The sequence below is a fragment of the Phyllopteryx taeniolatus genome, chromosome 9, assembly GCF_024500385.1.
Source record: "Phyllopteryx taeniolatus isolate TA_2022b chromosome 9, UOR_Ptae_1.2, whole genome shotgun sequence".
NCBI classification, from domain to species: domain Eukaryota; kingdom Metazoa; phylum Chordata; class Actinopteri; order Syngnathiformes; family Syngnathidae; genus Phyllopteryx; species Phyllopteryx taeniolatus.
Window position 1 is genome coordinate 21,399,292 of NC_084510.1, and position 27,479 is coordinate 21,426,770.

Consider the following 27,479-nt stretch of genomic DNA (forward strand, 5'->3'; position numbering starts at 1 on the left):
GGAATTCATTTCCACGATATTACTGGGTATTGGTTTATGACGCCGCAATCAAATATAAAATTTAATAAAACAATATATATATATTTCAGACTATTAAAAACTATTTAGTGGCATTAACTGCAAGTGAAATATTTTTTATATCTTTATATTTTAAAAAGTATACATAACATTAAAATTAAATTTTAAACACAAATAGGGTTTGGGGATCCATTTTTAGGAGATAATGGAACTGGTTTATGACCCATGCAATTAAAAATAAATATTGATTAAATATAAATGAAAAATGGTAAACATTTGAATTAAAAATGTAAATTAAAATGATAAATTTACATGATTTACTGGTGACAATGGTGATGTTGATGTCGCAAAATTACATCTAATGATTAAAAAAAACAATTGTAAGGGAAAATGAAAACTATAAAGTGAAAAAATACAGTTTTGGGCAGTAGTGCCCTCTGTTGCCTTGGCATGAACTTCACAGTATGGGACGCATTTTTAGGAGAGTTCAGGACTTGTTCATGTCCTCTGCAATTACAAATAAAGTATGGTTAAAAAAAATCGAGAGGAAACATATAAAGTAAAATTATTCACTGATGTTGATGTCGAGGTTGATGTTACGAAATAAAAAATAAAACAAATAAAGAAAAAAAATCAAAAGGAAATAGGGTCTGTGATTGGCTGGTCACCGGTCGAGGGTGCACCCCACCTTACCCCTAGAGTCAGCTGGGATAGGCTCCAGCACACCTGCGACTCTGATGAAGAAAAGCGGTGCAGAAAATGGACGGATGGAGGAAATAGGGCTTGGTGCTACAGTGCCCCCTGTTGCCTTGGCATAAACTTTACAGCAGGAGTGTCAAACTCATTTTTGCCGCGGGCCACATCGTAGTTACGGTTTCTCCCAGAGGGCCGTTACGACTTTGAAATCATATAAATGTTTAAATGTTGAATCACCTCCTTATATTACACAGACAACAAATCGGTTGATGACTAGTTTTGAAATAAAAATCACGAGTAATACTTTGCTCAACTATTGTTCAAGTTACTGTACTGTAAAAAGGGCGTCGGTAACAAAAAACCTCGTTTCAATATCACAACCTTATTATTTATTAGATACGACAAACTATTTTTTTTGTACAGATTTTAGCAAGAATCATGGCGGTTCAAGCAAATGATTTGCTTTCGCTTTTGCCTTGAGTTTGACACCTGTGCTTTACAGCCTGGCAATGAATTTTTAGGAGATGATTAGACTGGATTATGACCCCCACAGTCACAAATCAAATCAAATAAACTACTAAAAATATAAAGAAAAATTACATTTGAAAATAAAATAATATGTGAAGAAAAATAATAATCTAAAGCTACTTTTGGATCAACCTGCTGGCTGTCTGTTTTTTTTTTTTCACTTTTAATTGGAGGCAAGTAAGATCTAAATTCCTCTTCGTGATAAAAGCACCAAAGCGCAAAACATACTATATTGCATCTTCCATAATCCTGAAGAAAATAACAACATCAGACGCATAAATAGTACATATATCAAATTGCAAACACTGCAAACACTTTGACATGTATTTTAAAAAATATATTGTTACCTCTGTTGGGCTTAAAAGAGAATTGTAGAATCACTGGTTTTTGGGTCACTCGCGTCCACATAATATATAGAAAACTAACGAAAGAGCAATGAATTTGTTATACTGCAGAAGCGCAACGAATCAGACGAGGACATGTGACACGGGGCCAGGACACACCATGCTGGGTCATGCTGCTCTGGGAGATTTATTTAGTGATTTTCCATATTTTTCTTATTATGTTTTTTTCCCCTTTGCCACTTGCGCTCTTGTCAAGGAGTGTGATGAGTGGGACAGTCAAGCAGCAAGAGTCACAGTTGATCATCATCATCATCATGAGCATCCTGCCCCCCCCCCGTAGTATCAGAATCATTTGTCATCATCATCATCATCATCATCATAGAAGTTTTCCTCAAGCTAGAAAATTTGTTTACATCACATCGTTTAACTGATTTTGGAGAGCACAAACATTCCAGCAACACACTCTAAGATTAAGGGTGGGTAACAATCAAGAAAAAAAGCATGACTTTTTGCATAGTATTAAATGAACAAATACATGGAGTTCTTTATTTACAATTATTGTATAGATTTAGAGGAAAAAAAATAGATACCGTTTAAAAACAAGATAAACCCTTAAATCACTTACCCAATAAATGGCTAAGCATGTATGCCAATAGCTTGTTGGCATGTCTCTTTATCTTGGTTCCACAAACTGCATGCTGCTAAATACAGTACATCGAGGCAGGTGAGAGCATATTGCAAGAAGTTTCACTGATATCGTCGTTAACATCAGCGGTGGTGTCGGGCCGGGTGGGGGTGTGAAAAGAGTGTGGAAAATGAATGTTTTGAGGCGCTTCTGACTAATTGAATTTCATTCCTGACAGCGGAACCTCCAAAGAACCTCTAAAACGATCAGCGTGACCTAGCAAGTCTTGTGAGACTTCAGTGGGCATCTTTAAAGGGAGTTGGGAATTCCCCCCCCCCCCAAAAAAAAAGTGTTAAAACTGTTGGCGAGACCTCGACAACTCTACATTAAGAAAATGATCAGTGAAAAAAAAAAAAACAGAAACAGAGTGAAGGGACTTCAGGCGGCTGAGAGGAGTCAGAGGCGACGTGGAATAAGCAACATTTCTGCTCAAAGGGTAAGTACGTCACCTGTTATTTAATCGATTGTACAGTCCCCCCCAAAAATAAAACTTCATACTGATGACATTCAGTGTTATACTCCACTACGAATAAGTCTTGCTACCAATGTAGCAGCCATGGCTAATGTCGGCTTGTTTACAGTGCCAATGCTAGCTTGATATTGCTAGCGCCTGCTATTTGTCAAAGCTGGACATCCCATTATAAATCCTAATATGTTTGAGAATCGCGCTTGTGTGCATTACATTAGTGAGGCTACGCCTTTGGTCAGAGATTTGTGAAGTGAGGCTATGTTCAAATCTTGCTAGCGGTTTAAACACTGCAAACTCCCGTTTAGGCGAAAATACTGAAAAACTACTGGTACTATTTACTCAATTTCATTTTGTGCTACGGTGGTTAGCGTGTCTGCTTTACAGGTCTGAGGTTCTCTGTTCGAATCTCAGTTCAATCAGGTCATCGGGTGTTTCCCCGGCTTCCTCCAGAAACATACACAGCAGGTACTGAAGATAAATCTTGTGAGGTGCGAAGGTGAGTGTGAATACTTGTTTGTCGTAATGTGTTTGACGAGCGACAAGTCCAGGATCTACCCCGCCTTTTGCGCAAAGTCAGCTGGGACAGGCTTCAGCTCAACTTAATGAGAACAAGCGGTACAGAAAACGGGTGGATGAGTAACAGGAGGGTTTAATATCACAAAACCTACAGAACACCACTAGGTGACAGAATTGTTACCCCAAAAACACCTTCCTATTTCCTCTCAGCCTTTAAAAGGGTGAGAAGTTTTACTTTATTTGAGTTTTATTCCTTAACTTTTCTTCTTGTTTGACAGTCAGGCATTGTACTTCCATTATTTCTTTGGAGGTTCCACTGTATTTTCCATTGAGAGTTCATCATGTCGGCTTTTATTCCATTGCTGCGTGTGCCTTAGTTGCTGTCGTTTTGCTTTTACAGACAACTAATCAAATAAATAAACAAGCATTTTGCTTTTCGGTCAACTGAAATTATTTTCCGACAGGCCTGAGCTGACTGGTAAAGCTTGTGCACCCTCTCCGCACGGGATGAGACGAGAGGGTAGGAGCGAACGAGATGGGACAGCTTGGATAGATGATTGAGATTGTAGAGCGTATATATTTTGTAAAAAAAAAAAAATAAAAAATAAAAAAAAAAAGGTTATTGTTTGCATAATGAGCTTTTAGAACACGTTGCTCTTGCCAGTGACTTGAGTTAGTAATATAAAGAGTGCAGGCTTGTTTTAAGTGGCCTTTTCCTTCAGAGTGCAATACGTTGCTTTTTTTTGTAACGTCCCCTCTGCTGATCGGTCAAAGCACAATAAATATTACAACGATAAGTGAGCACAGCTGAGATGCTAGAGTACTGTATATTCCGTGACGGCAGGAAGACAAGCTCGGTTAAAACACACAAAAAGCACATTGAGATTTTACACCACGTAAATTGTCATTCATAACCAAATAGTGCAGAAAAAGTCATTTTTTTTTAGATATATGTATATATGTATACTGTATGTATATAGAAAAAGAGCCAAAGCAACATTCTATTTTGTGTCATTGTTTTCCCCCCAGATGTGTTTAAAAAATGGCTTACAGCGCTGTGGAGCTGTTTGTGGAGGAAAATCAATTGAAATGAATCTGGATTAAATTAATAATAAAAAAAAGACATAGTATATACCAGATTTTTAAAAAAGAACATTTTAAAAAAAGGATTTCTGTCTGGTTAAAACAAAATGGTCTCTGAAGCAATTCGGCCAATTTTATGAAAATTGGGACCCTGAAACAGTTTTCGCTGAGCAAGATGACATTTAGGAGGCATGTCTATCACCAGGAGACCCATAAGAAAGTCTCAAGAACCCATTCCCAAAAGACACAGGAAGTCTGCCATTTTGTTTTGAAGCAGCCATTCGAGGGGCGTCTTGGCTTTTTCAAGGGGTGCTTTAAAAGTTGAACTCTTCTTAAAAATGCAGTCCGATTGCTACTAAAGACAACTTTGGTCATGTGAAATTTGGAGGGTTTTAAGTATTCGCCATGGCATGCGGGTGTAATACGACACCGAAATTTCATGATGTATCGTGAAATACCAGGCTCTAATCACCCAGCTTCACAAGCTCAGGGTTGACAAAATTCATCCCCCAAAGCTTGTTTGATTTAGCAACATGAAATTTGGTAGGCATGTCACCCACGAAAAAGAACACATGCTCCCCCCCCAAAAAAAAGAAGTCTGCCATTTTGTGCCATTTTGGTTTTGAAGCAGTCATTTGAGAGGCATTTTAATCATTTCAAGGGGTCTTTCAAAGGTGAAGGACTCCGAAAAATTTGGACCGATTGTTACTAAATCTGAACCACGTCTGCCAGAGAACTGGGTGACACTAAATTTGGAAATGTTTGATTTTTCATCATGGTGTGCGGATGGAACATGGCAGAGAAATTTGATGATTTGCTATGAAATACAAAGCTTTAATACAGTTGACTCTACAAGCTCAGGGCTTTCAAAATTCAGCCCCCAAAGTCAGTTTAACTTAGCAACATGAAATTTGGTAGACATGTATATCATGAGCAGACCCACAAAAAAAGTCTCAGGAAGCCATGGCCAAAAAGACAGAAGTCTGCCAATTTGGCTTGAACTGACCATTTTAGAGACATTTTGGCCATTTTTAGGAGCCCTTCAAAGATGAACTACGAGAAATGTCTGATTGCTACCAAATTTGAACCAAGTCTACTGGAGAACTGGCGGACACTGAATTTTTAGGGTTTTGAGTGTTCACCATGGCGTTTGGGCAGAAAATAGCGGCAACAGCTGATGTTTCCCCATGAAATATAAAGCACAAACAACTCAGTTCCAAAACCTCAGGCTGTTTAAAACTAGGCCCCTGAAGCCAGTTTCACTTTGCAATGTTAACTTTGGGAGCCATTTCAATCATGATGTTATAGAGCCACAAAAAAAGTCTTAGGAGGCCTTGCTCGGAAAAAAACAAGAATTCTACCATTTTAGTTTGAAGCAGCCATTTCAGGGTAATTTTGACCATTCTTCTTCACAACAAACTACTGGAGATTTAAACCACGTATGCTAGATAAATGGGTGACGATAAATGGTGAATCATTTTAGTTTTCGTCACTGCATGTTTTTGGCGCATGGCAGCAAAGATGAACATGTAAAACAAGTTTATTAAAGAACAAACTATTAATGTAATGAGTACGGGTTAAACCTTCTACTCTTTGACTAATAAATAAAATGACGTGCAACAAGTCCTTTTTGTTTCAAAGTGGCCTACAGCGCTGTGTGGCTGTTGGTCTCTCTGACAGAGGAAATGCATTGAAATTTATCTAGATCCGATGAAATAAAAAAACAACACAATATATCCCAATGACATTGTTTAAAATTATTCCTGTAAGGTCAGGATATATTACTTTGCTAATGTGACTCAAGCAGTTCATTTTTGAAGGTCCTGATATCAACCTTTAAACTGGAAAAAACAACACACTATTCTATTATATATATATATATATATATATATATATATATATATATATATATATATATATATATATATAAAAGCAAGAAGCGGCAGTGAAAGAAAAGTTAGCGAATGATAGAATTATTCCCCCTCTGTCCCTGTGGAGGCCTTTTTTTCAAGAAAAACTAAACAAAAAAAAACAAAAAACAAAGGCAACTCCATCCCAACGATCAAAAAGAATGATACTAAGATTCCACATTTACTACCATTATAGTTTGGTTTCTTTTTGTTTGTTAATCTAAAAATATCTACAATATTTCACAAGATAGCAGGCAACTTCCAGCACATTTTTTTTCAATCTTTTTTTTTTCATTTTGTTTTAATCCTCAACAATAATAATAACACACCATCTGAGCTCCGGCGTCCCTTCTTCTAGAAACCAGAAAGTATATCTCTAAGTGGTTTGTAAACAAATTACATTCTCTTTTAAGACATAAGTCAAAAGTACTTTTGAGCCATTCGAAGCAGGAACAAGGCAACATGCCGACAAACAAAGATAAAACTCTCTCTACTGTAAATATATTTATATGTTCATATTTATAGAATATAATCCCGTAAATGCTCATAAATTGCCATTTTTATTATTTTGCGCTCCTCTTTTGTTTTTTGGGTGGACGGTGGCATTGAGGTGCAAAGCTGCTGTGCAAGTTGAGCCCTGGCACCTGGTCACATGATCAAATGTCATGTGATCATGCCACACAGAAGGAGAAGAAGAAGAGGAGCAAGTGGTCCTTATGTCCACGATGAAAGAATCCAAATGGGAGGGTGGGGGGGGGGGACCCTTTTAAATAAAACTCGGGCAATGTACATTCATGCAGGAGCGACAATAATAATATAACAATAATAATAATCAGAATATAATAATGACGAAAGGGGCGGTTCCAGTGTTTTGTCTTCCTCGTTGTCGTCAGTTTGCTCCTCCACATGAGCGAGACAACCACAAATGGAAGATGGCCGTGTTGCTTTTTCTTAATCTTTTTTTTTTTTTTCCTTTTGATTGTATGTACTTGGGGCGTTGAGGGTTCCGAAACCAGGAGGTTAGAGGCTGGTCTCCAAGCTGTGCAAAGGGCTGGCGGGGCTGGACGAGGCCGCCGATTTACTGGTGTCGATGGTGAGGTTGATGCCGCTGTCGATGGCGTTGTTGTTCTTGTTGGGCGACGACGGCTGGCTGGAGTACTTCCCCCTCCGGCGAGCCGAGTCGTCGTCCGTGTCGTCGATGAGCGGAATGTTGGGCGTGGAGTCCTCTATCCTAAACTCGGGCTGCGTCATGAAGTTGTGGATGGAGGTGCGGGAGTCGGGCTTCTCCAGGCCTTCGTAGAGGGAGCTGCGGAATGCGTTCACGACGCGGATCTGCCGGGGGGAGAAGAGCACACGCGGGGTGGTTAGGAGGAGTTGGGGCGTCGGGGAGGGACGTGGAAGGAAGGAGCCTCTCATGGATGAAGTCGAACATCCCGGCTCTTTGTGTTAACACATAGCCGCCTCATTGGTGTTGGGTAAAATGTTGTTACTGATGTTAGTCCACAGCACCTTTGACACTGAATCCACCAAAGCGGTTCATTCATGGATCAAACACCATTCAGCTCCATTGTTAGAGAACAGCAAGTTGTGCAAAAAGTACTGAAACGTTAAACAGTCAAAGTTCATTTTAGGTTTGTCCTGAAATTTCACCTGAATATATGGAATGCATTTTTAAATATTACAAGGTGAAAATATTCGATATACAGAGAAACTTCGTTTTAACAACAACTCAGTTTACTCACAACATTTTCTAAGTAAATTGTCTTCGTTACAGCACTATTTTCACTTTCCAAACAGTCTTGGCATGGCTTCGCTCAGTTATGCTTTTTCTGTGTTAACATTATTGGCTCTGTGCATCATGCGTTGCAAATACAATATGGTATATTTGATTAACACTGCTATGAAAGCAGCAGCCTGTTTCAGCAGCTCAGGCTCAAGCTTGAGCATTTCTTTTCTTGACTTTTTTTACTTTGCTCATTTATATTTTTAAAAATCTGCGTATTTCTTCTGCTTTCTAAACATGGACGCACAATTGTATGGCTTATTTTTATTAAAAAACACCTTTTGTTTTCCCCAAGACCAATATGGCGGCTCATCCTTTGTGACATCACACCGACTTGTTAATAAGGACGCAGGATGAGAAGAGGTGGTCTTTGCTGTGCTTTCACAACATCACGATACAGTTCACTCAGGTTGGGGGCGTGCACTAAAGGCAAACTGCGAGGAATGTAACGATCACAAAGAAAAAACTAACAACAAAACAAAACAAGACAAATGCTCGTTATAAGTATACGCTTTTAGTCCAATGTGCTGTATACCTAGAAACAAGCCACGTTAATCAACGCAAAGCTCACAGGAAAAAAAACAACAAACATGAAAATAAACAAAATTAAGAAATGCATGGTCGTCGACCACCACGTTGTATCCCACCGCGCACCCTCCACTTCTCAGCCTAAAAAGTTAGTACAGTAGTACTATTTGGTTTCTTCTTACATCTACATTGACTGACCATCTCTATAATCTAATCATGTATTACAATAGTGCCTTTACAAAGATAATAATGTCACTTTTGATTGACACTGTATTAATTTGTCAAATGTTAAGCATTGTTATTATGGCATCACACTCACAGCTGTTTCGAATACAGTTGACTCGTAAAACTCAATTGAAAAAAAATATATTTTTGAGAGGGTAAGTAAAAATAAACCACTGAGAATGTGGTTGCACAAGTGTGCACACCCTCTTATAACTGGGGATGTGGCTGTGTTCAATATTGACACACATTCAAACTCATGTTATACGGGAGTCAGCACACACCTGCCACCATTTAAAGTGCCTCTGATTAACCCACAATAAAGTTCTGATGTTCTAGTCGGCTTTTCCTGCCTTTTTTCATCACATCTTACAGCTCAAGCAATAGAGTCCACATAGCTTTTTATATCTGCAGTATGTCTAATTAAACAGTATGAAATCACAATCCAAATGTTGTCTCCTCTTCCAACCAGCTACTAAGAGAAACAAGCCCGGCTAGCACTAGACCGGTTGATGTTAACATTATCTCTGGTTTCTGCGCTTGCTACATGTTTTGCATTGAGGCTTGAAGTGCTTTGGTGGGAAGCAAATCTTTGTTGCGCAATTTCCACACAACCATACTCTTGTCCAAGCTTCTATTAGGAATTTTATTTTAATAAACATTCAAAGCATGGGGGACTAGCGGTGAGCAAGTCTGCCTCATAGCCAAGAGGTATGGGTACAAAGCTCCACTGGAATATCTCTGTGTGCTTGCCTGGGTTTTCTCCAGGTAATCCGGCTTCCTCCCACATTCCAAACACATGCATGTTAGGTCAACTGAAGACTGAATTGTGTAAAATGTGAATGTGGGTGAGAATGGTTATTTGTCTATATGTGCCCTGCGATTGGCTAGCAACCAGTCCGAGGTGTACCCTGCTTCTCTTGCCAAATGTAAATGGGAACAGCTCCAGATGAGCAGCATAATGGACAGAAAATAGATACTTTTATACATTAAATGTTCATACTTTGCCAATTGCTTTAGTGAAAAGAAAATCCCACTTTTAATCTTGCAGTCCACATTTTGAGAATCTCTGCCCTATGCCACTTCAAACTACAGTACCCATCCATTTGCTATAGTACTTATTTGTATTAGGGTTGCAGGAAAAACTGGAGCGTATCCTAGCAGACTTTGGCCGAGAGGCACGGTATACCCTGAACCAAAGTTGCGTAAAAAGAAAGTCTGGGCACACTTTGAACTGACGTCACACTGTCATTTGTTAAATACATGTCACATGATTTATGTTGGCATGGTGTCACCCAGCGTCTCCATTACCACTATGTTATATTATAGATAATGTATGTTGGAGATTTTGGCCATTTGTAAAGGGATGTGGGCTGTCGGCTTTTCCACTCATTCCTGTCAAGGCGTGCGGATGCATGGATTCCTGAAAAACCCAGAAAGACGACGCCTGTGGGAAGTTAACTCTATGTTAATCACATTACTTGAACGAAATCTAGCAAACCGTGCTGCCTCACAAAAGTTGTTACGTAAGATAAATTATGCGACAGTGTCAATCAAAACTGAGCATTATTACATGTACAGCAATATATAATGTAATATAGCTTTAGTTTTCTTTTTTAGCTTTCTATCGCCTCTTGTATTGTACACAACGGCGATCTGTGAAAAACAGTCAAATCTCTGAGGCGACAGAGGAGGGATGACTATGAATCCATAGTCTGATGTGGTGGGATACAATTAGAATATCACATGCAAGTTGAAGGAAATCTGGTGGACAAGGTCGGTCAGGAGGAAGGAGGTTAGATCCGAGCCATCCAATCAGGCGCTCTAAAAACAAAAACAAAACAGTACCAGAGCCAACTCTGCTGGCTCGGCATCCACACACACTGTGTGGGACACACACATATAGAGCACAGGGTGGTCCCAAACAAAAGTAGGGCAGTGATGGTTTGCACACATACACAAGCAGTGCAGGGTAGATGACTCACAACAACACAAAACACCACACGCATGTTGTGAGACAATGAGCAAACATCGTCACATACTCTATGACGACAACAGGAAGTCTACACAACCGACATGCAACAAGTCAACAATGTTGACACAAAACACATAGATGGGAGTAGTATTTAATTTAAATTGTTTTAATCAGATCTGACGGCCTCAGGTCCATGCATGGATTAGTAAACATTCAAGTAAGAGCCCAAGATATTCATAATTCTATTGAGGTAGTTTATTGACAGAAAGGGTTAAGGTGCAATGCTATACAATTGTTAAAATGATATGATTTTAGATTTAAAAAGATACATTAAAAAATACCTGTGACAGTTTCATTGCATTTTAAAAGTAGCTTTACAATTTAAAAGTACTTATTATGCGAATAAAAGCATAAAATAGTAAATGCTTATATTAATGTACAGTATCATAAATCCATTTTTTTAAAAATGCCTGTCGCTAATAAATAGTGCGTATGCTATCGAGAATATGAGATCATGTGACAGGATGTTTGACACGTAACACCGATGGTGTGTTCAAAAACAGCTGGCGGTTGAATTCGCTAATTCTCGCTGTGGTGTACTGTAAGTGTCCCTAACCATGGCGACATGACACTCAATTACACAACAACATGAAGCAACAGGACGGGGATGACTACATTTTATTGTCGCCTCACATTTAAAATTGAGAAAGTAAGAATAAGAGTAAATCAAAACAGTGTGTGTGCGTGTGTGTACGAGAAAGGAAATAATTTTAGTCAGTAAAGTACTGTATAATCTAAACACTGTATGATTGCTTTGGACCCCAAGTAAACTGTCTCCAAGTGACGATGAATTAGAGCAGCGCTAATGCGTTTAGCATATTAGCATTAGCATGTTTTCTGTGAGGGTTTTTGCCACCAAAAACTATGAAACAGAAAACGTTGTCGTTTTTAAATTACATTGGAAGAATCATCTAGACGCTAACATTTTAAGCATATTAGCATGTTTTTTGCAACCTACTGAGACTGAAATAAGACCACGTGAGGATTTCCACCTCCCAAAACTATGAAACAGAACACTTGGCCATTTATTAGAGTAGTAACATTTGAAGAATCAGCTAAATGCTAACCTTTTTAGCATATGAGGATTAGGTTCTTTGTCATCGATTAAAACATTTTCATCTTGAGTCTGATGTTTTTTTTTAATGTCGCAAATCTTGAGCAGTGGCCTTTTTTTAAAAGCCCTGATCAGTCTTGTAGCAAATAACAAAAAAATAACTACGGTAATGCTAATGCGCTAAAATGATGAGCATTGATCAGAGGGGATCCTTAAATGAAGTAAACAACTGCAGCTCATACTTGAATGTTTACCATCGGTGGAATTAGTTTGAGTTAGTGTCCGTCAAAACACAAATGGGTCAGGTGGGATGCCGTTGGTGAGGGTTGGCAATCGAGTGGTGGTGGAGGTTGGGTGGGGAGATTTGTCGGTTTTAGGGGTGGATGAGCAGAGGGAGACAAACTCACAACCTGAAATGTCACGCCGTGGGTATCACCCTTAGTCCCGCGCTCCTAGCACTCTGAGGAAACAGACAACACATCGACCAATGAGAGGACAGTACACCCGAGCATGGGAGGAGATTTGAAATCCAGCGTGAACAGCAACAAGACAGAAATATGCAAATAAAAAAGCAGAAGAAAAGCAGAAAATGAAAAATAAAGACTCAGAGACGCCAACCCACCAAAACAGCTCTCCATTGGATTTAAAGGGTTAACACAGTGAAACCTCCAAAGTGGATTCCAGTTGACTGAATTTATTCATTGTAAAATTATTAATGATCCAGGCAATGACAATAACATTTTAACATTTTTGTCTGCCATACAAATGTAAAGAGAACTGTATAATAAAACTAAAACAGAGCACTATTACTCTACCTTTGGAAAAACTGTGCTCAACAAGTAATGGAAAGGGAAGCGGCGTATGCTAAGTGATACTGTCACCAGTTGAAACCTGATGTTTATATACATGCACAGACTTGTGTATAATTGTTTGAACAGATGAACGTGGTATCTACAGGCATCTGGAAATTTCACCCAAGGATGAACAAATCTTGTGCGAGTCCACAGTTCTCTTCCTGACTGCTAATGAACAGTGACTTTTAGGTGTGCCGTCAAATACATCCACAGGTGTGTCTCTAATTAATGCAAATGATGTCAATAAAGCTATTAGAAGCTTAGAGAAAACTTGACATCATCTGGGTTTTTACAAACTGTTTAAAGGCATAGTTAACTTACTGTAGGCACACTTCTGATTTTAAAGAAAGTAATGAAACGTTTCTAAAAAAAATCATTCATTATTCTGGCATTTAGAAAATAGAAATAATTTTGAAATAATTAAAACTGACCTAAAAAAGGAAATGTTTAGTCTGATTTCATGTCTTTTTATATAGTGTATGTAAACTTGTTTAAAGCCTTTTTATATTGAATTAATTGTCTGAATGAATTATGTTGTATTGTAATTTATTCACATATTACAGAGCAGTCGAAAGCGTTCGCATTAAGTTCCATTTGCTTGTCTATAGTTATTGTAACAGGTACCCTCTTTGGTGGCATCACATTAAAAAAATGAAAAGACACCCTTCTGGAGTTCATCCTTTAGATGCTCACTGAACAATCTCACGGGATTTGTGATGACAGTTTTCACTTCTGACTTTTGGAGATTCTTTGGAGATTTGATCATTTCGACAACATTTCCCATCATGCACCAGTAAGTCAATTCAATCACCACGAAACAGTAAGAAGCACTTCAATATATGATTTTCATGGTTTGTTTTTCTTTCATTTCTGCAAAAAAAATGAAATAAAATTTTAAAAAAGCTTTATATTATAGTGTGGATGAGCTGGTCTCAATGGCAATGGCCTGCCCTTCTCTGAGTCCAGAATGAAGGTAAAGCAGAGCCTGTTCATTCTCAAACTGTGACATGCAAGGCACTTCAACACTAACCCTTCCACCTCCCTATGCGTACGTCGAGTTGTGCTCGACTTTGGAGGCTTCACTATGGTTTGGGATAACGGAGCTGACGTCCCTGAATGTGAGCAGACAGACAAGCAGACTGACAGAGTTCTGACTCACGGCCAGTAGACGGAGCAGCAGCAGTGCTTGTAGGAGAGGAAAGGGCATTGGACAAGGACACGTGACTAGGACTAGAAACATTGGTTACATCCTGGTTCTGGCTGGTGGTGGACGACTGGCGTCTCAGAGCTCCCGCCCCCTGAAAGGAGGTGCCACTCTTGAAGGTGTTGACTACTTCGATCTGTGGGGAGGAGAGAGCAGGATAGGAGAAGACAAATGGCGGCTTGGAATGAGGGCGGGGAGTCCAGGGACGACAACGGAACAACAATTGTCCCCATTCTGACGAGACGAGGCTGAAGGTCAGGGTGTCGCATCACCTTACCAAAATGTTTTCTAGTCACTCATCTTACTTTTTTAACTAAAATTGAGAAAAACTAATCCAAAAGCAGGCTTCCCACAACCACAACACAGTTACAATAATGTAATTTCAGGCATCCCTAATAATTGAACTTAATTTGATTTAATATCATTTCATCAACATTTACTTTTTTTTTTAAAATCAAATATTTATCTAGTGCTAGTAGAAGTAAAACTAATAGTATTGGTAGTAACATTACAAACATAACGTAATTACTAATAATAATGTAATAATATAATTTCTTAAATTAAAGCAATATTCTTTTAAAATTATTTTTCACAATAATTTCATGTTTTAATTTTATGATTTTTGAACAGTATTTAACTTTATGAAAACAACTTAAATCTGTCATTGACATTTTTAAATAAATCTAATTTAATTTAAACAAACTTGGGCCCTATGAAAAGTGCATGGTTGGGATTTTAAAACTGTCTCTGTCGAAATAGTAAATTCTTCTGTTTTTCAATGGCTTGTGATCCTGTTTAAAAGAATCCTGCCTTTATGGGTGGTCTGACTATGCTGTAATACATATATATATATATATATATATATATATATATATATGTGACGTGACACAATATCTTTTAACGTGAGCATTAAGGTCATTATGCTGAACGTAAAAGGTTGCCAATCTATAATTATTCGTACCTGGAAAAAAAAAAAAACACAATTTAACTAAATTATATAACTAAATAAATATAAAACACACTTTCCCCAACTTTTGTCTTTATGAAGTATCATTGCGATGTGATAGCTTCACCCTAGACCATCAGCGACACACACAGTGAGACGAAACCATTGAGACACAACAGTCAAAATGTCTTGGATATCACAGTGATAATGGTCTCCAGAGGTCAAGGTCCAGGGACCAGCTTCTTGGGGGTCCACCCGGCCCATCACTTCCATACCCGGAGCGAGATCCGCATATCTGTGAACTTAACTCATCTTGAGATCAAACATTTTCCGTTACGGACTAGGTGAACGAACATTTAGCGTAAGGTGTCGACTTGGAAGGTGACGTCGTGTAGCTTAAAACTGGGAGTGAACGCCTCACCTGAGTCTGAATGCGGTTGAGTCCTCGGAACCAGAGGATCTGACCTCTCCTTAGCTCCCTCTCAGCGTGGTCGATCTCCTCGTTCTCCTCGTTTACGTCCTCATCTGGGAGTTCGTCCTTTTGGCTGAGCTGGCCGGCCCGTCGCAGGAAGCGCAGCTTGCTGTTGGGTATTGTGGCGATCACCTGAGACCCGTAGAAAGGGGTGATGTTGACATTATGTGTGTGTGTAAATAGATGTTAAATGCAACCAAGAAACGTGGTGTGATTGATATATTACATGCACACTGATTTGCTTTGTAAGGAGTATTAGTGCTACATTCAAAAGAAAAAAATATATAATGGAAAAAAGCTTTACTTCTGTGCGAATAAAGTATATATTTTGTAAGAATAAAGTCACTTTTTGATATAAAAGGTCATATTTGTTGGGAAAAGGTCATAAAACTATTAAACTGATGCTGCTTTTTTTAGATATTGATCTTTTTTTTAGTCATAATCATGAGACTAAACTGGAACTTTGGGGGGTGGGATGATGTCTTTTGTTATGTCTTTTTTTTAAAGTCTCCCTATATATATATAAAAAAAAAGATTTTGCGCAAAAAAAAGTAAAAGTGTGATGATATTAAAGTCAAAATACATTTTAATCTGACCATAAAGCCAAATAAATAAAAAAAAAAAGTCCATTTTTTTTAGAGATACTTGTAATATAATGACATGAAGTTATACTATAACGATATTGAAGTCAGATTTTGGGGGAAATAAATCACGATAAAAAAAAAGTAATCTTAATAAAAAGAAAAAAGTAGCAATATCACAAGAATGAAGTAAATTTTTGTGAATAAAGTCAAAATATTTTCCAGGATAAAAAGTCATAATATAGCAATACTAAAGTTGGAATTACATTGTAATCTTTTTTGACTAAAGTTATATTTTTTAAGACTATAGTCAAAACAAACACATATTCAAAGTCAAAATTCTGTCTTAATCATATGAGACTGACTTTGAATTGTCTGAGAATTAAGTCACACTTTTACGAGATTAAAAAGTTGTATTTTTCAGTCGCACGATCCAATGTGGTAATTGAGCTAAATACATCTAAATACTGGACAGGTGCTCTCTTATCGTTAGGGGCACTCAGAATTGTTGCACAGAAATTGCAGCGGGTTTGACCATTACCTGCCCCCAGACGAGCTCTCCCAAGCCGAGGAAAACGCACCACATCCACTTCTCCAGGTCCAGTGGGTGGCAGCTGAATGGCTTCCCTCCAAACTGTATGATTATTATCTAAACCGGTACAAAAAGAAATGAAAATAAAAAGGATACAAAAGAACATGTTTAGTATTAGTATAAGTGAATTCATGTTGGGAAAAACCTTTATAAACTTTACAGGCATTGTTTTAATTCGCTGTCGACAAGCGTAGAAAAAAAAAAGTTACTGGTACTTACCTGTACGGCGAAGGTGCCAAAAACGATGGAGCAGAAGATGGGGTTCTTAAAGATGCCCTCGAAGACGTTGCGCTCGCCATGTATCTTGCGCGCATTGATCTCGTTAAAGAGCTGCATCATGACGAAGGTGTTGAAGATGATGGTGTAGTGCTCCGAGGGGGGCGCGTGGAGGGGCGCGTTGCGGCCGCTGTCGATGTCGAAGATCTGCTCACCTGTGGAGGAAAGTCAAGTGTGAAGTCCATCCATCAATCAATTTTCTTTACCGCTTATCCTCACTAGGGTCATGGGCTGCTGGAGCCTATCCCAGCTATCTTCGGGTGGGAGGCGGGGTACACCCTGAACCGGTCGCCAGCCAATCGCAGGGCACGTAGAAACAAACAACCATTCGCACTCACAGTCACACCTATGGGCAATTTAGAGTCTCCAATCAACCTACCACACATGTTTTTGGGATGTGGGAGGAAACCGGAGTTCCCAGAGAAAACCCACCCAGGCACGGGGAGACCATGCAAACTCCACACAAGCGGGGCCGGGATTTGAACCCCACTCCCCAAACTGTGAGGCAGATGTGCTAACCAGTCGTCACCGTGCCGGCAAGTGTGAAGTCATTTGTGAAAAGAAAGTCATAATTAACTGATACTAAAAATTTGCTCATAATCTAATGAGAAGAAAGTTGGGGAACTTTGGTACCCCCAATTTGAACAGCAATAAGGAATGTCAAATATTCAAACCTTGTGGAATGAATTCAAAGATTTGTTTCTGAATACATTATACGTTTGAAAATTATTGCTGGAAACGTGCAAGGACTGAGAACTCTGTAGCACTGAATTGTGGAGATACTGTATAGCGTTAAAATGTTTCTAACTATTTTCAGTTTTCCTGATTTTTTGAAGGGCGTGGCTAAAACGGGGCCCAGCGATGCATGACTCGCTCCTCCCCCACTTTATAAGAATTTGAGCACCTTAGTTCGCATTAGCAGTTAGTCCATACAATTGCGACATGCAGTTAGCTAGCTAGCTTTCCTGAACCCCGGAAATGCAGTACATCTTCCTTTTGGCTAGTCTGCTGACGTTGTTGCGAACGGCTTTATTTTTCACAATTTTGAAGCCTCATCTTGCATACTTGGCGATTTTTTTAATCATTGAAATTTGGCAGGGTTGTTAACAACACTCCTATTTGTGCTATGCCAAATTTAGAAGACATTTATTTTCACTTTACAAGAAATTTAAGGGTTTAGTTGTCCTATGAATTACTGAGCTAATATTAAGTTGTATAAGCACTGTTTCTGGGTAGAATCGCATCCATGAGTCTCTGGCCCCAGCAAACTTCTATTCTAGTATCGGACCACCGGACGATGTTCCACATTTCCTCTGCATTTCTTTACTCACACATTGCTATAGTTCTGAGGTCAATTGTGCACTTATTAGTCCATACCGATGAAGAGAAGGAGAAAGATGATGATGAGCTGATAGATGCCGTGTCCCAGGATGTTCTTGGTCATGGTGCTGGAGATGAGAGGCTTGTTGCGTCCGTACGGCTTCCTCCTGAGAAGGGACTCCGTGGGGGGCTCGGTGGCCAGGGCCAGCGAGGCGAACGTATCCATGATCAGGTTGACCCAAAGCATCTGCACCGCCTTCAGGGGGGAATCCTGAGGAGCACAAGACGCACTTTAAAACACCCAGAAAAGTACTGAACAAACTGCCTCGTGATCATAATGTTGAACTGTTTTATGGTTATATAAAAGAATGAGCCACATGCTGCTTCACCAAGTCTAAACATTATCATATGATCATACACTATGTATCAGCCTGTGCTATGCATTTGCACTTGCAAACAATTAATCACACTCACATTCACACCTACTGAAAATTTAGAGTATTCAATGAACCCAACATGCATGCTTTTGTGGGAGGAACCCAAAACCCACTCAAGCCAGGGGACAACATGCGGACTCCACACAGGAAGGCTGCGGCCAAGATTCAAACCTAGATCCAAACCGCTTATCCTCACCAGGGTCGCAGGCATGCTGCAGCCTGGCGCCCGTGCAATAAAGTCAATTTTTTATTTTTATTTTTTTATTTTATTTAATAAAAATGTAATAATTTGGGGGAGAAAGAAATTGTAATATAAAAATATTAAAGTGATTTTTTTTCGGTCAAAAGACAATAATATTAAAGTAACATTCCGCCATAATCTTATAAAATAGATTTTCTTATCAATAAATAAGTTGTACCTTATGAGTCATTTTTTTCAGGATTTAAAGTATTATTTGAGGACAAAAAGTCATAATAAACAGATAAGTAAAAATGTTGTCATAACCTTAATAAAGTTTGACTTTTTGGATAAAAACAAATCAGAATCCTATGAGAAGTTTATTTTTTGAGAATAAAGTTGCATTTTTATTCCAAGGTGAAATGTTGGAATTTTTCAACAAAAAGTCCCAGTATTAAAGGAATAAAATTAAAGATAAAGGTTGCATTTTTCAAGATAAAAGATTGTAGTTTTTGAGAATAAAAAGTCATAATTTTACAGAAATAAAGTTACATTTTTCAAGACAAAAACTCACATATTTCACAATAAAAAAAGTCTTCCTTTTCAATAAATAGCTCCAATTTTGTGATTATGCTAAATCTGACTAAATACTGGCCATTTGCTATGTTATGTTTAAAGGAGTGGAATGGAGTGCACATTTTTTTTTACTTGCCCCATGCGCTTAGCGTTAATGCACAGTTGGGACGGGTTTGTGCATTACCTGCCCCCAGAAGAGCTCTCCTGAGCCCCCCAAACAAAGCTTTGTCGGGGTTCTACAGTTTCCTCCCACATTCCAAAAACGTGTGAGCTTCAGGTGTGAATGCTATAAGAATATTATCTCATATGTGCTGCTGTCGACCAGTCCGGGTTGTACCTGGGCTATCGCCCCAAGTCAGCTGGGATGAACTCCAGCTCACCCCAAAACAAGTACTATAGAAAATGTATTGGTATATACTGTAAATGAGGTGGTGTAAAACTGCACTCCAGAATACTTTTAAATCTTAATCTGCATCATCATGCATGACAAGTGCAAACCACAATCTCAACATTGTTCAGGTGTACCTAATTTTGTGGCGAGCATTATCCATATCACACCCATTCAAGTTCATACCTCTTTTGAGCTCATACCTGTGTGATGCAGGCACCAGTGAACGCCACGATGACGGCGACCACGTTGACCGTGAGCTGGAACTGGAGGAACTTGGAGATGCTGTCGTAGACGTTGCGGCCCCACATCACCGCCTTGACGATGCTGCTGAAGTTGTCGTCGGTCAGGATGATGTCGGACGCCTCCTTGGCCACGTCGGTGCCGGCGATGCCCTAGGAGAGAAGCGTAAATAACACTTTACCAACCAGAAGTATACGAAACTTCCCATGACTGAATTATATAGGTTAGAAATACCACTCTATGTCTAAGCGCCTAATCAGAGAGGGTTTTCAGTGTACAGGTGTAAAATTGTACAAAAATTGTGCCGGCATTACCAGATTAGTAGCAACCTTTTATTGCTCAGCGACTGTTTTTCTCAATGTCTTTATGTCTCAAAAGTATTCTCTGTCAATTGACTGTCTGTTGACGTACTAAAGCAGCTCCAACTACCGGAGACAAATTCCTTGTATGTTTTTTTTGGACATCGTGGCAAAAGAAAGATGATTCTGATTCTGATGTAACAGCGTGCGCCTAGAGTCGCATGTTATAGACATTATTTTTCTTGCCAAAAATGTTTATTAAAACCAGGCAACATACCTGCCATGTACTAGGAGTGCTCTATGATGTATGCAGGCTTTTCATTTACATTTTCAGGGACAAAGGTTAATTTTGTTTGTTTAAATATTGTAAACATGTAAGTATTGCTTCAAACATTTTCCTGTTTGCAGAATTGCTCTTGTTTTGCTTCTTAATGTGGAAATGTGATTCAGCCGCTACTCACTTCAGGGGCGGATCTATTCTAGTTTGATAAAGGGCAGCGGGCCACCCCAAATCCTAAACTACTTGCATCATAACATTCAACAGAAAGCTGTGATGAAGTAGTTTTTTTTTCAAAAATAACAACAGTATATATAAAAAAACAATATAAAATTTGCTTGATGCACTAGTTTTCCAGTGTGTAATGAATTCAAGTTGAAGTATGTCAAAGTGGCACTGCATTGTTCCATTTTTAAGTATACGGTCCTCAGAGAAAAAATTTGGACACACCTGATCTATGAATATACAGTATGTGGTGACTTCATGTGTGTGGAAAATGTGGGTCACCCTTCTGATATTGCCGGGTTAGTCATAGCACAATTGAGTGACACCTTATTGTCCATAACGCTGTGCACGAGCTTAATAAGAAGAGAATCAGTGCCACTCTGTACAGGGTCACGAATGCATAACAAGGATTACGCCACGGAGACAATAGTTGGCCGAGTAACAGCTGCAGTGATGTTGCGTGTCTCCTATCTTCCACTAGGGGGAGCACATCATCTTTAAAGAGGCAACCCCGCATACCGCAGAGGTGAAGAAGATACATCTGCAGAAGAGGAGTCAGAGCTATCTCTAGGAGGAAAATAGTTTTGGTTACCATGGCGAAGCCGACATCAGCCTTCTTCAGGGCCGGCCCGTCATTGGTCCCGTCGCCTGTCACCGCCACCACCTGCCTCTGTTCCACCATGGTGCTGTCAATAATGCCTGTCACACACATAGGAACATGTTATTTGTGCATACGCAGTACACTACAAAAAGCAAACAGACAAAAACAATATTTTCCTTTAAGCGCTGTATGTGTTTTATAGTCGCAATTCATCCCCTTATCTTTGACCTCACTATGTTTAAAGTGTAACGTTGGACTATAACAATATTGAAGTCAGATTTTTTTTTAAATAAAGTCACATATATTTTTTTGGGTTACAAAAGTCAAAATCCATAATATCAGAACAATAGAGCGTTTTTTTCTAGAGTAAAGTAAATAAATGAATTTGACTGATAATCTGATGGCCCCGTTTTGAGTTTTTTTCTGTGCTAATGAAATAGCATGTTGAGCATGACTGCACCCTGCCAAATATTTTATTTGGCTTTGCAGGTGTTTTATAATGAATGCAGGGCAGTGAAAATTTAGGAGTATAAATAAATGTATTTCAGTGCCAGTAGGGAAAAGCACTGCAGTGTGGCAAGTTTGTTTTAATAATCAACACAGAGTAAATGATTGGTTAGCAAAATGAATGCGAATATTTGTATTTTGGGAATAAAGTAAAAAAAAATTGATAAAAGTTACATTCTTGAAGCAAAAAAAGTCTTTTTTTTCAAGAAAAAAGCCTAATTATGACTATAAAAATAGTCAAAAAGGTGTAACGTAACGATTCGAGAATAATGTCATCACACATTTTATTTCGATAAAAAGTTTTAATTTTAAATTAAAAAAGCTGTAATGTTACAAGTCTTTTTTTTTCTTCTTTTTTAAATACAGTTGCATGCTATAACCCAGTAGGGCTCTGAGATCGACAGACTCAGGTCAAATAGTGGAGCACAGAGTCCAAAGCAAACATGGTGAAGCAGCATTTAGCTATTATGCTGTACACAAATGGAATAAGTTGCCAACAGAAGTGATGGCAGCCCCAAGTGGGCATGTTTTTAAGTCCAGGTTAAAAAATCTTCTTTTTTACCATGCTTTTTAGAGCATTTCCACTTTTAAATGATATTTCTTGCACTGTATGCTGTTTTTATTTTATTTTTTTCTCTTTGTTTTAAATGTTTATAAGCCGTTTTTTTCTTTGTTTTTAAATGCTTTTAATCATGTAAAGCATTTTGCGTTACCTTGTGTGTGAAATGCGCTTTATAAATAAATTTGCTTTGCTTTGCTATAAATGAACTTGGCTCATAATCTTAAATAGAGGCCGTTTTATGTAATGATTTTTGTGCCAATGAAACAGCATGGTGTGCATGATAGCACCATGCCAAACATTTTATTAGTCTTTGTAGGTGTTTTATAATTAATGCAGAGTAGTGAAAATTTATGAGTATAAATTAAGTAGGCTGTTTTGTGCCAAGGAATAAAAGCATGTTTGGAATGACTGAATCGTGCTATTTTTTTTTTTTTAATGGTTTTATAATCAATCCGGAGCAAAATGTCTAGTCTCTCTGTACCAAGGAAACAGCATGGCAGGCATGACAGCAGCATCTGTAACATTTTCACCCCACCCACCCTCCTCTACCCCGTGATTTCCGCCTGGCAACAAGTGATGGCCCAAGATGAATGCGTAATTACCTTTAACCAGTGTGTGTTTGTCAGTCGGGGAGGATCTGGCCAGGACGCGCAGTTTCGGCCAAACCTTATCAATCCGCTCCTGCTCCACCTGAACACAAGCGCATAACGAGTGAGTGAGGTCTTGTTTTCTCAACGTCTACTCTCCCACTCTCAGGCAGCGGCGTACCTCTCCTTTCTCATTGCGGATCCTCCTGTTGAACTCCTTGCCGTCGATGCAGAGGAAGTCCTCTCCGGGATGGATGATGCCACACTTGATGGCGATGGCCCTCGCCGTGTTTATGTTGTCCCCGGTCACCATGCGCACGGTGATGCCCGCACGCTGGCACTTCTGAATGGCGTCCGGCACCTACAGAAACGCACAAACAACAGAGATGTCAATTTTCTGTGTTCCTAAGTTATCAATATTGTTGGGAATCTGATCACATTGAGTGTGTTTACAACTAGAGGTGCAACAACTAATCAATTATCAAATTGATCACTAATGATTTTTGATAGCAGGTTTAGAGACCTGGTTTAACCTAAAATTGTAAAATTGTTTAACTTAAAAGTGTCCAATACTTGGAATTCAGTCTCTCAACAGTAAATATTAATAATATATATTAGGGCTGGGGGAAAAAAAATAATTGGCTATGGTGACCCAAAAATTGGTTGATGGAAAAATTTCTGTCTCTAAGCAATAAAAATTATGATCAGTGTTCCCCTAGGGAAAATTCCTACAGAATCGCACCTGCAGAAGCGCACAAACAACAGAGATGTCAATTCTCGCTGTTTGTAAGTTCACAATATTGTTTAGAATATGATCACATTTTGTGCATTTACAACTAGAGGTGCAACGATTAATCAATTATTAATCGAATCACATTTATCAATAACGATTTTTGATAGCAGGTTTAGAAACCTTGTTTAACTTAAAATTGTAAAATTGTTGAACTTAAAATTGTCCAAATCCTGGGAATTTCTGACTCTCAATAGTAAATATGAATAATATACAGTATATTAGGGCAGTTAAGTCGACAACAAAAATTGGTCGACGCAAAGATTTCTGCCTCAAAGCAATAAAAATGATGATCACTGTTCCCAAACTCTCCTCACGTACACGTTCAAGTACACAATGTGCAGTAAGCAGTGCACACTGTTCTTCTCTGCTGCCTGTGTGTGATCATGTGAAGTCGAACAGCACAGCGGATCCATGGGGAGATATTATGTATGGAGATGGATGCACGCGAGAAGCCAGCATGTCCTCTTCTCTGGCAAAGGTCAGTGTGGGCGAGCTGTGCTCTCCAAACCCACACATCCACAAACACAGAGGCGGACCTATGCATAAGTTTGACTCGCGAGTCACTTGGGCATGTTCCACATACTTTTTTTATTTTTATTTGTTAACGCATAGGAGCTCACCCTGAAATCAGAGAAATCCACCAGCGCAATTATGTGGCTGAGGAAAATCAAACCTCTAGTGCATGAGCGGATTACACCGGATGAACGATGTGAAATATTTTGATATCATTTCATCCTTCTGGAAATTCCACACGCTCACATCCGTTTGCATCACTCACATGACTTTAATGCTTTGGACTTTGGAGACTTCAAACTAGAAATTGCAATATCAAATGCTGAGAAATGCCACTACCACAAAGCTGGAACACCAATAAAGAACTGAATTAAGAACAATAGGATATATACTGTAAATGGGCACTTTTAGTGTGTTTACTTTCAGCATTATTATTTGAAGTACAGCATAATAATAATCACCATTTAAAAACTGTAAACAGTACAGCTATATGTGTCTTGTTTACTGTGGGTTGCCCCTTGAAAAACTGTAAACATAATTAATACAGCTACCACAATTTGGTGATGCGCTTCTTGAATTAAAATACCAAAGTTACATAAAGAGTGGCCAGGGGCGTTTATTTACACATCTGCAAATGGGGGAATTTTTTTTGGAATAGCATGTAACAATGTTAACAGTTAAAAGAGAGGATTTTGTTGGAGAAATGTGGTGAAATGGCAAGTTGGAATAGTGGTGAACGTGGTTTTCACATCATGCTATTAATTCAAGACACTTTCACAAGGATTTCTTTGAGGAGGTATTTTCTAATTTTGATTGTATTTCTTTTCTTAATTTTAACTGTGCAACCTACTAACAACAACAACAAAAAGTAGTTCCCACATTTACATCTATGGACAATATAGTTTTCAACGAACCTACAATGCATGTTTTTGGAATGTGGTGGGAGGAAGCCGGAGTACCAGGAGAAAACCCACCCAAGCACAGGGAGAACATGCAAACGCCACACAGAAAGGCAGGAGCCGAACTTCGAACCATTAACATCTTGAATGTGATCCAGACATGCTAACCACTAGGCTACCTTGCTGCCCTACAATGTGCATGAAGACAAAAAAAAAAAAAAAAAAAAAGCATTGATCTTTTTAACCAAAGCCAAAGAGGCTCTTGCTGTTCCATATTTTTCTCATCTGTCCAATTCTCAATCCTGCTGTCTGTTTTGCTCGACTTCTGGTCTCCATGTCCCCCAGTCATCGGGGCGAAGTGGTGAAGCAAAAAGCACAACATGGGTGCAAAACAGTGATTGTCTGTAACAGCAATTGCACTCTGCTCAGCCAACATTGTCATAGACTCCTGAGGTAATTCTTCTTATTATATTTTCTGTCAAGTGTTTTCTTCTTCTTCTTTATTTTTTTTCCCCATCTCTAACGTCCTTTCTCAGGCAGCCCTACAGGCTAGCCGCTCATCAAAACGAGCTATCTATTTAATTGAAAAAGAAGACGAGCAGAGGGGCTGGAAAAGCGGAGGTCTGAGAGTGAGGCGGGGTGTTTGGAAACAGGATGAAAAGAAGAGGCTTAATAATGCAACATGGCTTTCCTGTACCTGCACGAGAGACGCCAAACGAGGTCAGATGTCCCACTGCACACAGATACCTTCTTCTTGCACAGCTCTGCTTTTCATCTCTCTTATGAGTAGTCCTTCGAAAGCACCACTATACTGCAGATTTATTTGCACATGATCAATATCCATCCATCTTCTGCACTGCTTGTCCTGTTCAGGGTCATTTAAAGAAACCTAACTGTGTTGACTTTGGCTAAAAGAATCCTGGACTGGTCACCAGTCAAGGATCAGTGGATGGCTGGATAGACACATTCAAGACTTCAAGACTGTATACTCAGCGACAAGAAAAAGCACAGCAAATAAATGCTACATATTTTAAATATATCGTTGTTGTCATAAGAAAACCTCATGTCCAAATACGGTCAATTTAATATTTTTTTCACAAATGGATACTATCGGTCTGTCCCCACGCTGTATGTTATTTTTACACTGAAAATAGCTTGAGAACCAATGTATTAACTCTCTTGAATGCTTGAACTGTCTGCCAAATGTTGTAAAACTCTGCTTTATCCCTCACGCTGCGTCTCAAGATTAAAGGTCTAGATGTTTGTTTGTTTTTTGTTTTTTTTACGATAACTTGTGAAAATGTTTATGTTAGATTTGAGTAAGCCTGTTTTGTTCAAAATCGCAAGCTGTAAAGCTTCAGCGCAGAAGGAAGCGGTCAGCCACAGAGGTAAATTGCGTACAGATTTATTTCCACCTATTACACTGCTTAGTCAGCTCGTCGTTTTATCCATTGCATCACACATGGCTCCAAGACCTTTGAAAAAGAGTTTGCGAAGATGATGTAACTACAGTGGTTTGCTTTTGTGAAGTATTACAGGCTTTTTGTGTGGTCGGAGCTCAGTGTGAGCGCAGACTTTGATGTGGACGGCTGGTGCTGGCACCGTCATTGTAATCAATGACAGAATAATACATTTGCAATTTCTTAGCGTATTACATTAGCGATTGAACATGGTTTTTTTTGGGTGGTGTTGTGTTGACGTTAGTGCGCAATATAAAGTATAATAACAACTTAAATGATGCAGTATTTGGTAACTCAAGCGAGATGGCTTTTTTTTTTTTTTTTTCTAAAAAGTAGGGATTTTGGAGATGCGAGGGTTCTATCAGACATACAGCGACAATATAGTGTCCATAAAGTCTCTTAAAATTTTTTAAAAATTAACTAAAAAAACGAAGACAAATATATACAAATTATAATGTATAACATTTAAGGAGCAGATATTGAATAGCTTTTGCCTCATTTAACACTGTCAGCCCTTTCCCGTATTGCCAGCCATTTTAAGAGCATTTTGACTGAGCTTTCAAGGCCCACGGAATATTGTGTTCTGTGACAATAAAATAAATGAATCTACCAAAAGAAAGAGGAGATTCTTCTTTCACCAGACAAAAAAAAAGTTTTTTTCCAGCTTTTCCATTCTTTAGTAATCAGCTGTAGAACATGTCAGTTTCACCCAAAACACTGGTTTCTGATCAAAAGGCAGAGAAAACAAGCTTTTTGTGAAAAGAAACGTCAAACAGAAAAGTGACATTAATATATATATTTTTTTGCTTTTGTGACAA

The 27,479-nt window shown here is 38.7% G+C and overlaps 1 protein-coding gene across 11 annotated transcripts in view; it reads right to left on the minus strand.

Annotated features, from left to right (window-relative positions):
• Positions 1-1,722: 1,722 nt before the first annotated feature.
• The window catches only part of atp2b2 (ATPase plasma membrane Ca2+ transporting 2), a 122,085-nt gene continuing 96,328 nt past the window's right edge, over positions 1,723-27,479 (minus strand). For 7 of the 11 annotated variants that reach the window (XM_061783481.1, XM_061783480.1, XM_061783479.1 and 4 more), the window contains 9 exons: positions 23,178-23,357; positions 23,012-23,099; positions 21,332-21,438; positions 19,899-20,090; positions 18,174-18,387; positions 16,740-16,951; positions 16,470-16,577; positions 15,297-15,479; positions 1,723-7,581 (listed from right to left, as the gene is read on the minus strand). In XM_061783481.1, the coding sequence (XP_061639465.1) occupies positions 7,270-7,581; positions 15,297-15,479; positions 16,470-16,577; positions 16,740-16,951; positions 18,174-18,387; positions 19,899-20,090; positions 21,332-21,438; positions 23,012-23,099; positions 23,178-23,357 (1,596 nt within the window). In that variant the 3' untranslated portion in view covers positions 1,723-7,269. Of the gene's footprint in view, positions 7,582-12,278; positions 12,332-13,884; positions 14,066-15,296; positions 15,480-16,469; positions 16,578-16,739; positions 16,952-18,173; positions 18,388-19,898; positions 20,091-21,331; positions 21,439-23,011; positions 23,100-23,177; positions 23,358-27,479 lie in introns of all 11 variants that reach the window. The other 4 variants (XM_061783487.1, XM_061783484.1, XM_061783485.1 and 1 more) reach the window with 3 other exon arrangements.